Here is a 16,107-nt window from a genome sequence, read left to right as displayed (position 1 = left end):
TTATTTTTATTTTTTTTGTAGAGATGGGGTGTCACTATGTTTCCCAGCCTGGTCTTGAAATCCTGAACTCAAGACATTCTCCCACCTCTGTCTCCCAAAGTGCTGGGATTATAGGCATGAGCCACCATACCAGGCCAACACCGAACATTTTTTAAATGCTTACTAGTCATTCGTATTTCTGCTTTTGTGAATGGACCTATTCGTCTTTGGACTTTTTATTCACTTCATTTTTTTTTCCTTTTCTTTTTTTTTTTTTTGAGATGGAGTCTTGCTGTGTCACCCAGGTTGGAGTGCAGTGGCGTGATCTCGGCTCACTGCAACCTCCGTCTTCCAGGTTCAAGCAATTCTTCTGCCTCAGCCTCAGGAATAGGTGTGGTAACAGGCACCTGCCAGCACGCCCAGCTAATTTTTGTATTTTTAGTAGAGACAGGGTTTCACCATCTTGGCCAGGTGGGTCTTGAACTCCTGACCTCGTGATACACCCTCCTCAGCTTCCCAAAGTGCTGGGATTACAGGTGTGGGCCACCATGCCTGGCCTACTTCATTTTTTTTCTTAATGATTTGTACGATGCTTTATTTGTTAGGGACACTAATCCTTTGCCTGTTATATAATGTTACATATTTTTCCTAGTGTAGTGTTTTTCTTTCTTTTGTATATGGTGTTTTCTTGGCATTCAAAGGCTCTTAATTTTCATACATATGTAATTTAATCAATCACAATTTTTCTTTATAATTCCTTTGCTTTTACTCTCAAAACATTTCATTAAACGAAGGAAAGAGAAATAGTCATATCTACTTCAAAAAACTCTTAAGTGTATATTTTGATGAAGACTACTGATTATTTTTTTCTCCACTGACTTGAAGTGATGCCTTTAAAATCAGTAAATTGCTTTCTCTATTTGTGTTGATTTGTGAATTCTTACTTTGTTCAAATGATCATTGTGCCTATTGTGTTAGCCAGTGCCACGTCATGTAGCTTTGTAATACATTTTAGTAATTCTCAGGGCACAAGCTCCCTCATTTTTCTTTTCCAAAAATATCTTGACTTTTCTTAGTTATTTTATTATTCACATGAACTGTAGGATTATTTTTCTGTCCCAGGAAAGACTATCTCCTTGGAATTTTTTGCTTACTGGTCTGTCATTTCAAAAACTGCTCTAACATCTTCCCGCTCCTCCTCTTGTTGATCTCACCCTTAGGTTTTTCTGCTTTAGTCCCTCTTGCTCTCTGGTTCTGAGCACTGCCTGAGAAAGGATGAGCTGATGTGCAGAGAGTCCATTCAGCCTGGCCCTCTGCTCCAAGGCTGCACTTCCGTGCCTTCCTAATTCACTGTCCACCACCCTCTCCACAGTTCCTAGTCATAAGTGAGGAGAAGCTTTTTCCTGAACTCCCTCAGCTTTCTTGCTCTCTTTACAAAATGTGTCTGTTTCTCTGTACCTTCCCAGGTGTGCTTTGGCCCCCATCTTCACTGGCCTCCTTTTCTCCACTTTTTTGTTGTTGTTGTTGTTGGAGTTTTGCTTTGTCACCCAGGCTGGAGAGCAGTGGCACTCAGCTCACTGCAACCTCGCCCCCAGGGTTCAAGCAATTCTCCTGCCTCAGCCTCCTGATTAGCTGGGATTACAGGTGCCTATCTAATGTTTGTATTTTCAGTAGAGATGGGGTTTCACCATGTTGGCCAGGCTGGTCTCAAACTCCTGATCTCAGGTGATCCACCTGCCTCGGCCTCCCAAAGTGCTGGGATTACAGGTGTGAGCCACTGTGCCTGTCCTGTCCTTGATCTTTCTATAGAATCCACTTCCTCTACTTTGAAACTCCTCCCTTCTTCACAGGATCTGATTATGCTACCGCTCCGATGTCTTTATGTCTGCTCACTACTTTCTTTCTTCACCTCTTCACATATAGTCTTCAAAAAGACTCAAACCCCCTTCTCTCTCTGCACTGTCTCTTATTTTAACCTTTATTCAGTGCCATGGTTTCAAGTATTACCTCTATGAAGATTAGCTCCAACTCTCAAACTATAGTGCCACCATTTGCAACTTCCACAGAAGTTCACCCACCTGGCTATCTGGCTGGTGCGTCTAAATCTAAGGCCTCTATATAGGTTTAGAAGCTTTCCTCACTCTTCTTCCATTCATATTCTGTGCTTTAGTTTAACTGAGCAGTAACATCTGAAATCTCTGTATGTAGAATCAAAGAAAGCCTGATTAAACATCCAGATTGAAACTGTCTTCAGGGGAAAAAAACTCCACTTATCTCTTGCTGCAATGAGACAATTCCATCTAGTACGGGACTTTGCCTTCCTTGAAATGGGCCTATGAGATCACCATTTAGGATGTAAAACCATTCTTCCCCACCAGCTTGGTCAGGATGAAAAATGGCACGCTGATGGACCAGTTAATTCTCAGGATGAAGAGTTTAGGGACAAAGAACAAAGATGCCCAAACTCCCAACCAGCTTGTTCCAAAGCTGTAATAACACAAGTGACAATATGTTTATTGTGAAGTTAGTTTGCAGTCTTCCAGTTCTTTCTCTTAAGTTTGAGTGTACAAATTCCAAAAGTTGCTTTGACTCATACTGCCACAAATCAATGGTCTGTCAGATATTTTGCCTTTCTCCTTGCACATGTGTTATCTGTTGGATTGGATCCCCATTCCAGACTTAGGGCAAAAGAAACAAGTGCAATACTTGTCTTTGAAGAATGTTTCACCCACAGCCAAGTTCAGGTTTCAAGGAGCTACAACAGAACAAACTATTTCAATGGATGATATGAAAACATTAATAGACACCGTTTTACAGTTGCATAGTATTTTGTCCTTTTCAGAAGGCTATTTCTAATCTTAGCTAACCCTCAAAACAATGAAGTGAGAAAATGAGCACACCGATAAATTAAATGACTTGCCCAAAATAATCCAGGAAGCAAAAGGCTGTGCTAAGACTAGGACACTGGTCAAGTCTTCAATTTGGTCTTAACTCCACTGCTTCTGGTATATGTGTAACCTTATAAATGGTAGAGATTTCTTTCACCATGCCCTGAAATGTTTGCTTTTATCAACACAAAGAGTTAACAGATTGTCCTCACTATCTAAAGGTAGGAAAGTCACATTTTCTGAAATGAATTACAGACATTTCTATTGTCTGCTCCAACCACAGAAGTCCAACCATAGAGACATGAGAATTTAAGCATATCTCTTTTTATGTAACTGATTATATATGCATTTTAAATAAGCAGGGGGGTATTTGGAACAGCCATGGACAAAAGGGTACAAGTACATAAGGACCAAAGAGCATTAAATCACTTTTCTGTCAAACACGCTCTGCAAAAAAAAAAAAAAAAAAAAAAAAATCAAAAACTTCATAGAGGATTTCCAGACTGGCAACAAAGGTCGTATTAAAAACTAATGCCTTTTCACATGATCATATTTAATTACACTTACGTGTTTTACTAGAAAACAGAAAACCTTCAGGACTAAGCTCTAAGAGGGGTTTTTATCAAAGTGCCATCAGGTAATCCATGAGATTTTGCTACCCAGTTCTAAATTTCTGGCTTCCCAGAAACTAACAAACTAACAGAAAAACTGAGCCTATAATTGAATAACAATGACCCCCTGTTCCCATGTTCTCTTACTACTTTTTTAAAAAAATCACTGTGAGAAAGGGTTTAAAACAAGTACAGCAACTCATGAGCTGCCTGCAGGTATCTTGAAACACTGAAATGGAACCTATAACTTTTCACCATGGGGAAAAAAATAAGGTTGCTTTTATAGAGAGTTCCAATGTGTTACCAAATCTACAGGCAATAATTCAGCATTCATATTTTCTATCAATAAAAGCCGTTTTCCTTTTAAAAGACTAGTGTAGCACCACCCCGGTACACTAGGGTTGTTTTTTGTCAGCATACGATGGGATCACGCCATGTACTCTGGGTAAGAAAAAAGCCATTTTCCAATTGTAGTGTGGCCTGAGTCATGGGAATATACTTTTCTAAATTATTACAGAATTGCCAAATATTTCCAAGAGAAAATTAATTCTGGAATATTTGTGATTGCAAGAGTATGATGCAAGAAGTAAAATAAAATCTAGACAGTTATAATGTGATAACGGAGGTATTTAAATTAACAGCAGCAACAAGATTTGATGCTGGGATTAACAAGAGGAGAACTTCATTAACTGGCTATGTCAGGCAAACCAGGTATCCGCAAATTTGGCGGGGGGAGAGTGGTGGCTGGAAGGAAACTAATTAGTGGCCCATGTTAATTTTTTATAATGCTCAGAATAACTAGATAAGAATATTCTCTTCATTTCTTGTCATTGCAGAATCCCACGACAATATCTCTTGAGTTGTAATTTTTTGTGTGTGGACAATCAAGTCAGATTCAACAAATATTCATGTTATCTATTATAACCAAGAAGTAAAACTATAGTTTAAGAAAAATTATCTGCCACTATATTGTGACTTGACAACTTATCCACTATTAGATAAAAACAACTTAAATTAGTTCTGGCAGATTTGGGACTTGGCAGATCAGAATATGAATAGCAAATGTAAAAGCATGAAAATGGCATTACTATTATGTTTTAAGAGGATAATACACCTTTAAAGGGTGCCAGTGATTATTCCGCATACTGTAAACAACTGCTGCCAATCAATTTGGAAAGTGGCACACAGCACATAAATGTAATAAGGCAAATTCCATTCAACCAACCTAAAGCTTCCTACCCAAGTCACTATTTCTTAACAGGAGAAATGGGGTTGGATATTATCTTTACACTTCATAATCTGTTCCAAATTGCAAAAACAGACTACAGCCTGGAGAAGGCAGGACATTTCCAGGAGTCCTCTGAAATCTGTGCAGTAACACTCTCTAAAATCGAAATTAGTCTTGAACGTTAAGGTCATCTTATGACCCTATCCTGCAGCAAAGCTAAGGGACAGTCAGCATTCTCATAACCTAGTCAACTTACCCTGTAATTCCCAATCACTCCACTTCTCCATGGAATATACTTGCAAACTGTGGTCATGTGGAACGAAGAAATGGAAATTTTCTCTATGATCTGAATGAATATTCAGGGATTTCACTAAATAGCATTTAATGGCACTCTACTCTTGGAGTTTTTAAATAGCTGAATATTCAATATGCACATGGCTTCTATGTTCCTTTATTCAAGGGTCCTCAATTCCCCATCTCCTTGAATTCTTTAACATATTTTTAAACAATTATACTTCGAGTGATATTTTATGAAATTGAGTGCTCAACTTTGAGCTAATAATTATTTTGGTTTCTGTTTGACGGTAATTTAATAAGCCTTTTATTCTTCAATCTTTTCATTCAATTCCTTTTTTTTAAGTAGACTTTGCTTTTTCAGATCAGTTTTAGATTCACAGCAAAACTGAGAGGAAGGTACAGAGATTTCGCATAAATCCCTGGCCCCACACGTGTATAGCCTCCCCATTATCAACACCCCCTACTGGAGTAGTACATTTGTAACAACGGATGAACCTCCATTGACACATCATAATCACCCAGAGTCCATAGTTTCCATTAGGGTTCACTCTTGGTGTTGTACATTCTATGGGTTTGGACAAATGTATAATGACACGTATCCACCATCATAGTATCATCCAGAGTAGTTTGGTTGCACTAAAAACTCTTGTGTTCTGCCTATCAATTACCTATTTTTAAAACGTATCTGTCAGTTAGTAGCTCATAATCTGGGAGGTAAGTTTCTCAGTCTATCTGAGGTTGAACCTCTTTTTAAACAGGATTGTCTGATGTACTTTGAAATGTCTTGACATGTCTTAAAATGTTTTTGCATTGAGGAGGAGACTATGCATTTCATGACCCCCATGAAAAGCCACTGCACCGCCACTGTTCCGGGGACTTTACCACCGTTGTCATTCAGAACCATGTGAACAAAGGCTGCTGAATCCCAAACACATCAGTCTTTCCATGCAGAAGCCCTCTTAATCCGATTCAAAACACTAAATTGGGACTACGAGTGAAAGGTTATGACATAGCAATATGCAATTTTTCCCCCTCAAGAGAGACAAAGTAAATTCAGTTGCAATTTTCTCTCTTCTAGAGGAGCTTCTAGGATCCCACACAACATTAAATTTTTGGCCTGTCTCTTTAATTTGAGAAATTGTAAAAACGACAACAGATGGCACACAGAATTGACTTATGTCCTCTATTCTTTACTGAAGAAGGAAGTGCAGAGAAACTTTGATAAAGGCAGAAGCTACAGTATGCAGGTCACTATTAAAATTATCTGGTGGCTCTTTGGACAGCCAGCATCAGAACACTCAAGCTTTTCATCTTTAGACATTCTTTAAAACTAACCAACACTGTTGTAGGTTGCCACCGGTGATCACAGCTCCAGCGCTCAGCACTCTCCCATCCCAATAAGGACATGATGGATGTGCCATTAGCTCTGAACCTCAGCAACCTCTGAAATTACCCTTCTGCCCACCCCTATCTCCCATCCCCACCCCTCAAAATTATTATGAAATAGGAAGAACACTCAAGCTTACAGTTAATTGGAAACATTGCAAAAGAAGAGGAATGCTTAGGACAGCATGTCCACGGGAAAATAAATCACCCAGCATTGCTATTTAATGCATTGTGACATCATTTCCTGAAATTAAACAGAGATGACACCAGTTCAGACGCTCTCTAGTATAAGATTCCATTCAAATAATTCACAGATGTTTTCTGCTGGCAAGCAGGAAAACAATGCAAAGGCTAAGGCTAGGGGCGGCCCCATTATGCTGCATGTTTGTGGGAAGCTCTCTCTGCTGGTGCGTTCAGCTGTGTGTTATGCGTGTGCATTTCCACATTACGTGCCTCACTTGTATGCATGTGAACATTTGCAGCTCTGAATATGAGAAAGACCATCTCTTACTGTATAACTAAGGTCAACATTTCCTACTTGGTATTAATTTGGCTCATAGCTATTTGTATTATGTAGATCAGTCTCAGAATCATGAAGGCCCTAATTTCTAAGCAGAAATAACTAATGTCCATGAAATACTGATTCAATTAACCATTCAAGATCCTTAAAAGATGTCTAACGATAGAAATTATCACGGTGTCTCCAGGGATATATTCGTGGAAATGGACAAGTGGAGAAATTGGGGGTAGAGGATGAAAGAGGTGGGCAGCACTCTGTCTCTAACCCTTGGTGATTACATAAGATCCGAGCGGTCTCAAGCAGCTGGAAAGACAAGCACACAACCAGAAGACCAGAATACCTGACATTTGTGTAGCACATTACAGTTTATAAACTGACTACATCATTTGACCCAAACAGCAATCCAGTCAGCTAAGGAGGGCAGATAACTTTCATTTTGATGGTAAGAAACAGGTTCAGAGAGGTTGAATAGTATCACAGGGTTCACACCTAAGGCTTCTAAGTTCACAGTTGGTGATCCCTTTTTGATAAACCATTATCATGGCCAAGTGCTGTGGCTCGCACCTATAATCCCAGCACTTTGGGAGGCTGAGGTGGGAAGATCAGTTGAGGCCACGACTTCAAGACCAGCCTGGGCAACATAGCAAGATGCCATCTCTACAATCAATCAGTCAATCAGCAAAAAATAATAAAAACCATAACATGCTGTCTTGCAGACAGCCCAGACTTTCACACTCTAAGCAAGATGGCAACTCTATATTCTGTTCACATCCTGGAAGACAAATGGTGAAAGACAGCTTTCTCTCCCAAAAGTAGCCCCACTGGAGACATTCTGAACTACTCCATAGCCCATTCCTTCTCCACCTTCCACCCCATCCCTGAAGGCTCACTAGGATGCTCTGGCTTTCACTGACACCAGGACTCTCTGATGTTATCACCTAGCTTCAACAAGCAGCCACCGAATGTTAATATGGATTTCAAAAGGCAGAATGTAGAGCATGTTCTCTCCTGCTGAGGGATATTTCAATTTTTTTTCTTTTTTCAGGCGGAGTGCAGTGGCATAATCTCTACTCACTGCAACCTTTGCCTCCCAGGCTCAAGCAATTCTTGTGCCTCAGCCTCCCCAGTAGCTGGGACTATAGGCGCGTGCCAACACACCCGGCTAATTTTTGTATTTTTAGTAGAGATGAGGTTTCACCATGTTGCCCAGGCTGGTCTTGAACTCCTGGCCTTAAGCAATCCACCCCCCTTGGCCTCCCAAAGTGCTAGGATTACAGGCGTGAGCCACCACCCCCAGCCTGGATATTACGATTTTTTTTTTTTTTTCTTTGAGATAGGGTCTCACTTTGTCACCCAGCCTGGAGTGCAGTGCCGTGATCATGGCTCCATGCAGCCTTTAACTCCTGGGCTCTAGTGATCCTACCACCTCATACTCCCAAGCAGCCAGGACCACAGGCATGCACCACCATGCCCAGCCAATTAAAAAAAATTATAGAGATGGGGTCCTGCTATGTTGTCTAGGCTGGTCTCAAACTCCTGAGCTTCAGGCATTCCTCCCACCTCGGCCTCCCAAAGTGTTGGGGTTACAGGCACAAGCCACTGCACCAGCCATATTTGGGATTTGTTTGGCAAAACCTGGTCTCTCCATTGCTACAATCCCAGGAACAAATGTGGTAACTTTGGATGTCCAGGTCCATTGGTCAAAGCCTTTCGCTAGCCATTTAACTGGATTAAAATAAGAATTATAGTTACTTTATATTATGTAGTTATTATAAGAATCAGGCACAGGGCTGAGCACTTTACATTATTTCACTTAATCCTTCAAATAACCCTACTAGGTGGAACTAGAATTATTCTTCTTCTACAGATATGAAAAATGAGGCTCAGAGAGGGTAATGGCTCAAGATCAAAAATCTACTGTGTTGCAGATTCCAGGCCCTGTGCTCTTAACCTCGACACTGGACTGCCTCATTTAAGAAAGAAGCCATCTGGATCTGCACTAGATAAAGAGAACTAGTCAGAGGGCAAAATAGTCTAAGTCTCTCTGTTTCTCTTTCTCCCTCCCTCCTTCCCTCCTCCCTTGCATATGCGTGAGTGTGTGTGTGTGTGTACATTACAATAACAAATTTAAGATGACTAAGTTTACTGTCATATGGTCTTGATGAACTCAGTGGAGAGACAGGTTTCTCTAACATAACATGGAACTGAATATACTTATAAAACTTGGGTGCACTGTCTCTGTAGGATGATATCCTTTACAGCCCATTTTTATCACCAAACCCAGGCCTTCACAAAATCCCGTAAGACAGATTGTAATAGGCAAGCAGTAAAATGAGTAAACACCTGAGAGGTGGGCTTCATCCGTCTCCCCAACCCCCGGAGATATGAAGAGGGGCCAAAGCATTTTGTCATGAACGAAAGGCAGAGGTTTTAGAATCTGTAGTTTCAAGGCGGCTGCATACATAATATTATATCACCTTTTTTTTTTTTTTTTTTTTTTTTTTTTTTGTGGCTGGGTTTCATTCTGTTGCTTACGCTGGAGTGCAATGGTTCCATCCTAGCTCACTGCAGCCTCAAACTCCTGAGCTCAAACGATCTTCCCACCTTGGCCTTCTGAGTAGTGGGGACCACAGGCATGGGTGCACCACACCCGGCTAAATTTTTATTGTTTTGTAGAGATGGGATCTCATTATGTTGCCCAGGCTGGTGTCAGACTCCTAGCCCCAAGCGATCCTCCTGCCTCGGCTTATGTCACTTTTAAAAGTAAAATTTGCTTCTGATTCTGTAACACACATCTTTGAAAGAAGTCCCACATCTCCTAAGTGTGAGCTTTATCCCTATGTTTTCAAATAAGAAGACCTTCAGCCAGAAACTGGTATGAGCAAGTAGTGTCTTTGTATGTGAGCACTTCCTGTTTCTGTTCCATGATCAAATATATTATTTGCAGCACAACTGGAGGAGCTCTTGAAGGTGGCAAGTGGAGGTGCCCGAGGGCCTAATTGAGCACACTAAGGGCTTCTTGGCGTGGAGGAGTTTTTTCATGGTTATGAATAAACCGTCAGCCTGGGTATTATTGCTTGCTGTTTCTTTCTTTATCTTTGAAGTCAAATAAAAACAGTTGTAATGGCAGGCTTACTTTTATGATATCATAATCTCCATGTGCTAGCAAAAGGAATGACTTCTCTAGGATTTCCCTAAGTTTTTGTCTGTTTGTTTGTTCATTTTGGGTACTTTCCAGCAAAGGCACACACATTTCCAAGAGATTCGTTCTTCAATCTTCACTGAATTTCTTAGCTTGAGAAGTTAGGCAGAGCCATCAACCAATGAAGAGGGTAATGGTATATACAAAGTTTTTGCTAGTTGAATTTCTAAAAATATATAGACAGATAGATTTATTTTGTTAAAATTATTGTGAATTTTTTGAGAGGGGATTTTTCTAAGGGGCATTTTGAAAATAGGTAGTTAGAAACTAAACACTTGAGGCTAATTATTAATATTTAGCCCCAGATTAAGCAAATTCAGAATGCTTAATTCTGACTATGGAAATCGTTTATCAAATCACTTGATTTTTTAAATGCCACTTTGGACTTTGTTTAAATATTTTCCTCAGCGTAATCAATGAGTGCAAGTTTGTTAGCTTTTTCCCTAAAGTTGGTGGTGCAAAGGAATTTGAGAGACTGTTTTAACTGTTACAGTTGGAGTGGAACTTGTTCTTCCAAGAAAACTGAGGGTGAATGATTTTTGTCATATTGAGACCAAGACTTAACAATTGCTACAGTTGGCCTTTGTTGAGGTAGGTTTTTTTCCACCTCTGGGCCTTTTGAGGTATTCAGAATAGGTGACAATAGCTTGCAGTTGAGAACATATGTAGAAAGACCCCTGTGGCTTATTGGGAAAAGTTGCTCCACGCTGGTTGGGTGTTTGGAAAAAAAAATACAACCAGAGTTCTTTTATGTTCTGCTAGTTAATGAATGCATGAATGTCAAAATGGGCCAATGGCCCATTCAGGGGGCAAAGCCTTAGCAGCCCCCTTCTTTAAGAACACATCCTGAGATGCAAAATACATTTGCTTAACAAATTAAAATAATGAGATAATTCAATTAGCTTCTTTTTTAAAAAAGAAAGAAAAAAGGGTACATCAGGGATTATTGTAATACAAGAACAGGTCACACTGCACAAAAGGGAACAAACCAGTTTGAAATAATGTTAAAGAGACTAATAATGGAGAAATGCATATTGAATCATGCACTTGTAAAGAAATTTACATGAAATAATAATTTAGACTGCATCTACTTTCAGTGAGCTAGAGCCAACATTTCACTTTGAAAGTTGAAATTAATTAAATGACAGAAAAATATAGTGGGGCATCTCTAGTTCCAAGGACTTCCTCATGCCTGTTAGTGCATGTAAGAAAAGAAATCTAAATTAACATGTCGCTAGTTAGGGGTCTCTATTCTTGGTTTCTGAGCTCAGAATTACAGCTGAGTAAATCTTTCAGCTCATTAAAGATTGGAAAGTAAAAGTTTTACAGGACCATTCTCATCAAAGTTACTGAACCTCTTCTCTGCAGTGGGGTGAAGTGTGGATGAAGAAGGAAAACATTTTCAAAGAGCAAGCAGAGGAGAATTTCCTAAAGCTACAAGGGAGGTGCAGAAAAGGCAGGGGAGCGGCACCGAGAGAAAGATGGGAGACAAAGCCAGTGGGAGAAAGTAATGAAAGGGGCATGTTGTGAAGGTCAGGAGAGAAATAAAGTACTTAGTGAAAAGCAAAAGCAAAGAGAAAGGGGAAAAGAGAGGACAGAATGACCCATGAGGCTGGGACAGGGCGCTGCTCTGACTAAATGTCCTTGAGCAGAACCAAAACCTAGGAGCATGGGAAAGGAGGTGATCCATCCTGCAACGTGTCCCTCTCATTTGAAAAACGGGGAAACAGAAGGTCCAGGGAACTCAATGGACTTAACTGAGGTTCAGCCAGTACAGAGGATCACAGAGCGTGAACACAGACTTCCCAACTCCCCCAGCTTAGGCTATTTGAGTCCTCTCTCCCCACCCGAGGACAGGCAGCCATTAAAAATTAGAGTTGGACAGAGAATTCTGCACAAAGCCTTGCATACATTCAACTAGATGAAAGCACTCTCGAGGTGAGTACAAGCTCTTACTTTTGGTTCGCAGCACAGCAGAGTTACAACAAGTGCCCAGAAATAACCGGCCACCCACAACTCTCAGTCTGTGGCCATGGTGTATGCTGGGTGCTGTCCTGGCCAGGGAGGAGGGAGTTAAGGCATCAAGCGTTCCTGATACTCCCCACGTGAGGTTCAACTCACGAAATACAGGTGTAAGGCTTTCTATATTTGGAAAGTTTGGGGTAACACGGAGCTTTCAAAACAAGAAAAGAAAACAGCACTTGCCTTCTCCGTATTTCTCCCTTGTGACTGAGCGTATTGCTGGTGGAGACCGTGAGATCTCTATGCAACTGGTAAAGGTGATCGTCATTTTGGCAAAGTCATTGTAATGTGGAAAAATCGCAGAGTCGGCGGCTTGGAAGGCTTGGGTCCTTGTCTCAGCTTGACCTTCAGCTAGTAACTTCCCTTTCTGGGTGTCTGTTTCCTCATCTATAAACAGAGCAGCTGCATTCTCTAAGGTTCTACTGTTCTCTGACATGGGTTTTGATGACAGAGAGGTTGAAAACACACGTAGCTGTTTGCTTGGAAAGCAGCTGTTGAAGTGTTTATTTTCAACCAAGAAAGACCAAGCATGGAGAAAGACAGAGGGAGCCAACCAAACAGGTGAGCTGGTCAGGAGAAGGCAGCTGGCCTGTCATCCGCAGCGACGCTGCCTTTCTTAGTTGCTACTCTAACCAAACCAACCTTCATTTAAAAATGAGAAACCCCTCCCCTCACACTCACTCGACTTCCAAATTAAAAACACTTTACAGGTTAGTAAATCTCCAGCTGAGGTGATGTAGCAAAGAACAGCTGTGAAGTAATTTTGATAATGATGAGAATAATAACCACATGGCAAGGTTCAGGGCTTTGCTGTTGCAGCTTCAGTGCTCCTGAATAGATAAAAGTGATTAAATACTCCTGATTATCCCTGACCAATATGTAATGGATTTACAGCCCTTTCAATTAGTCAGTATTTGCTTAGGACTCATTATTTTGTCTTTGGTTAAGTAATCAGTCCAGAGACCGCATGTTCTGTCTAATTCCTCTGAGCCGAGTCAGTGCAGGGCCCTGACCTTTGAAATGGCCATAGCTGCAAGGCAAGAATAACCACTACCACGGCAGCCTGGCTGGTTCTCCCAGCTAATCCTGACACCACAGGCCAGATCGATACACCTTAGTTTGCTACTAATGTCCTTACATCAAAATGGCCGATTTAGGAATGTGAATCTATCACTTTTCCCTCCCCACCACCGCTCCACCCCTTGCCCTTTGCAGCTCTGCAAGAAGAGCAGATCAGCCACCACCACCATAAATAAAAGTGGAACCTTGTCCTGGACCCATGACACTGTAACTAATGTCATTCAGCATGGCAACACACAAGTTGGATAATCAAAGAAGACCTTCAGCTTTCAATGTGCTACTCTATTTTTAAGTATTAGCCTAAATGAATGGCCTGAAAACAATATTATAGCAAGAAGCATCCTCTGAAATTTTTACTGATTTCCCAGAATTTCCAAATGAACGGTAAAATATAAGCATGCCTAGTTTCTCTGTAAAAATATATTGTATTTTTTTGGTCATGAGAGTCTTAGAGTCAACAGTATGTATCCACACATACAAGGATTGCAAACAGGAAGATAAAGATAAATTGTTACTTTTAAAATGTTGCACATAGTAAAACCCTTTCCAGAAGTGAATATGGTTAGCTTTTAAGATAATGGACTTGAGCAGCTAAAAAAGAACCTTTAATGTCCACCTTGCAAACAAAGGCATTATAGCACCTATAACCCTTCTGAATTTGTCATATAAATACATGATATATTTGTAAACTGCTTCAGCAATTAAAGCTGCACGTGATACTGTGAGCTTGGACATGCATGTGGCAAGGTGCTTTTTTTTTTTTTTCTTTTGCCTCCTAGAGGAGACGGCTTTCGTTAATAGTATAATCAGCAATGTTTATGGATTTGTGAGCTCCTTACAGCCGTTTCCCTTGATTGCTGTTGCATTATCTGAAGTTGCTTTCACACTTTTAGCATAAATAACAAATTTACTTACATATGCTGTTTAGGGTCTTAGATCATTTTAAATAAAGTCCATTCCCGGCTCCTTAAAAACCTGCTACTTTCTAGAGGGTATTCTTTGGATGGTAATAGTTGATTAAAAAAAAAAAAAAACTTAACTACTCTGTTAGTCATCAGATTTCAAGAATAAGAAAATAGGCACCTTAGTTTTAAAAAAATCTGTGTGAGACCGTATAACTTGCTAGCAAAACAACAAACACTATTTTTTTTTTTCTCTTTCATCTTGACTTACTGTGAGATGCTGGAAGAGCCATGCTCTCATGATATTTGTTGCTACTTTGGGGAAAATGCCTCTTTTCTTCTGGCGTTTTTTGTCCTTATCCGGATCATCATCGTCACCTGTACCAGGTGAAGCTACACTGTTGTCTAAACCATCCCCTAGTAGAAAGAAATAAAAATACATTAGAGAAAACATCGCAAGGGTGCCAACCACAAGTGCAGCTAATGATGAGCTCAGCTAAGCTTGTTGAAAGAAATCCATTAAGCGGGTATATTCTCTTTCATTAAAGTATAATTGGAGACACAAATATGTAAAAGACAAAATTAAACCAGGCCTCTTCAAATGTTAATTTTGTGTGTCTCACACTTGCCCATATCATTAATTCAATTATAATTGTGCACTTGACACAGTGCAGTAGCTCTTTGTCAATTATGGAATCCAATGTGGGAAAACGCCATCAGAAAACCCATTCAGTGGAAACGCATCCCCATGCCCAGAGTGAACACATACTGTAGGGTAATCAAGTTAAATGTTCTGTAGTCTATATATTCTAGGCTGCCTGCATAGGTGACAGTAACTGTGTCACTGTTCATTGCACATAACGCACTGCCTGCTCTGCCCCTCCTAGAGCTGTCACCTCCTAAGCACGCACATTCGCGCACTTCTCATATGACCCTGCACTCGGCATTTGCATGACATGAAAACTTTTAGCTCTCTGCACCACTGATCATTATCATGAAAAAAAAAAAAAAAAGATACACATCAAGGTAGGGTGCTCACTTAATCAGAAGTTTCTATCAGCATCTTTCTCTTCTGTGCTTTTCTCTGGCATTAATTGTGCATTAGCAAAAATCATTTACTTTTAACAGTCATAGTTATTTTTTCTTGCCCTCCGGCAAAAATGCCTTGAAAGCCTGCCTGGAGGGCATCTAAATTATGTATCTGAAAAACTCTTCTGGCAAGGCATTGCAGGACCCCTACTTTCTTAAAATTCATACGAGCACGTCTTCCTGTTTTTGGGAAGGCATCAATCAAGAGCAGCAATATATGCCATATCCCTACATTAATATTTGAACTAATAACTTTAAAAAAAGGAAAGAAACAAGATCCGACTTGTGGCATAATCAAATGCAAAATAAATGAAGAATACGGGGACAGCACTGGGGCTTTATAGATGGCTGTGTTTTCCTTGCACATCATTAGCCTGAAGCCACACGAAAGAGGAAAACAGAGAAGTGGAGAGTTTATGCTCCCTGCTGGTGTTTAAGAAGCCAGGGTCCGGGAAGGACATCTGGGAATTGCACTGAGATGGGGGTTTTTGTAATTTAAGAATAGACATTCATTAGCAGTAAATGCCATAAATCCCATGCTAAGTAAAAACCTTGTCCAAGAAAGCCTAAAACAATAAACTCTGTGCTCAATGTAGCCTGAGCTGGATGCTCTGTAGCTTTCTGAGGAATACTAGAGATCCACCAGCTCATTCCCAGACGTGCTGCCTCCTCTCGGACTGTGCTGCAGCCCAGCCATCCTGCGCACGGGGCCACTTGCCTTCTAACTTCTGGGTCTGCTCTGTGGGCTTCCCTGGACCTGTTCTTTTCCTTTCTTGCCAAAAAACCCTCAACCTTCTTTGACCAGAGAAGCAGAAAAGCCACAGCAAAGAGCTGGCAGATTAATTTTATTGACATTTCCATTTTCACTGCAACGCGATCCCCTCCATCACACGGAAGAGATGA

At 40.5% G+C, this 16,107-nt stretch overlaps 1 protein-coding gene across 7 annotated transcripts in view; it reads right to left on the bottom strand.

Annotated features, from left to right (window-relative positions):
• Positions 1-16,107, bottom strand: part of MEIS2 (Meis homeobox 2) — a 218,708-nt gene that overhangs the window by 136,859 nt on the left and 65,742 nt on the right. For all 7 annotated transcript variants that reach the window (XM_023230271.2, XM_023230268.3, XM_023230266.3 and 4 more), the window contains exon 8: positions 14,387-14,532. In XM_023230271.2, coding sequence (XP_023086039.1) covers positions 14,387-14,532 — 146 coding nt within the window. The remainder of the gene's footprint in view (positions 1-14,386; positions 14,533-16,107) is intronic.

The sequence above is a fragment of the Piliocolobus tephrosceles genome, chromosome 6 (genome assembly GCF_002776525.5).
Source record: "Piliocolobus tephrosceles isolate RC106 chromosome 6, ASM277652v3, whole genome shotgun sequence".
NCBI classification, from domain to species: Eukaryota; Metazoa; Chordata; class Mammalia; order Primates; family Cercopithecidae; genus Piliocolobus; species Piliocolobus tephrosceles.
Note: the sequence above shows the minus strand (reverse complement) of the source record. Positions and strands in the feature narration are given on the sequence as shown.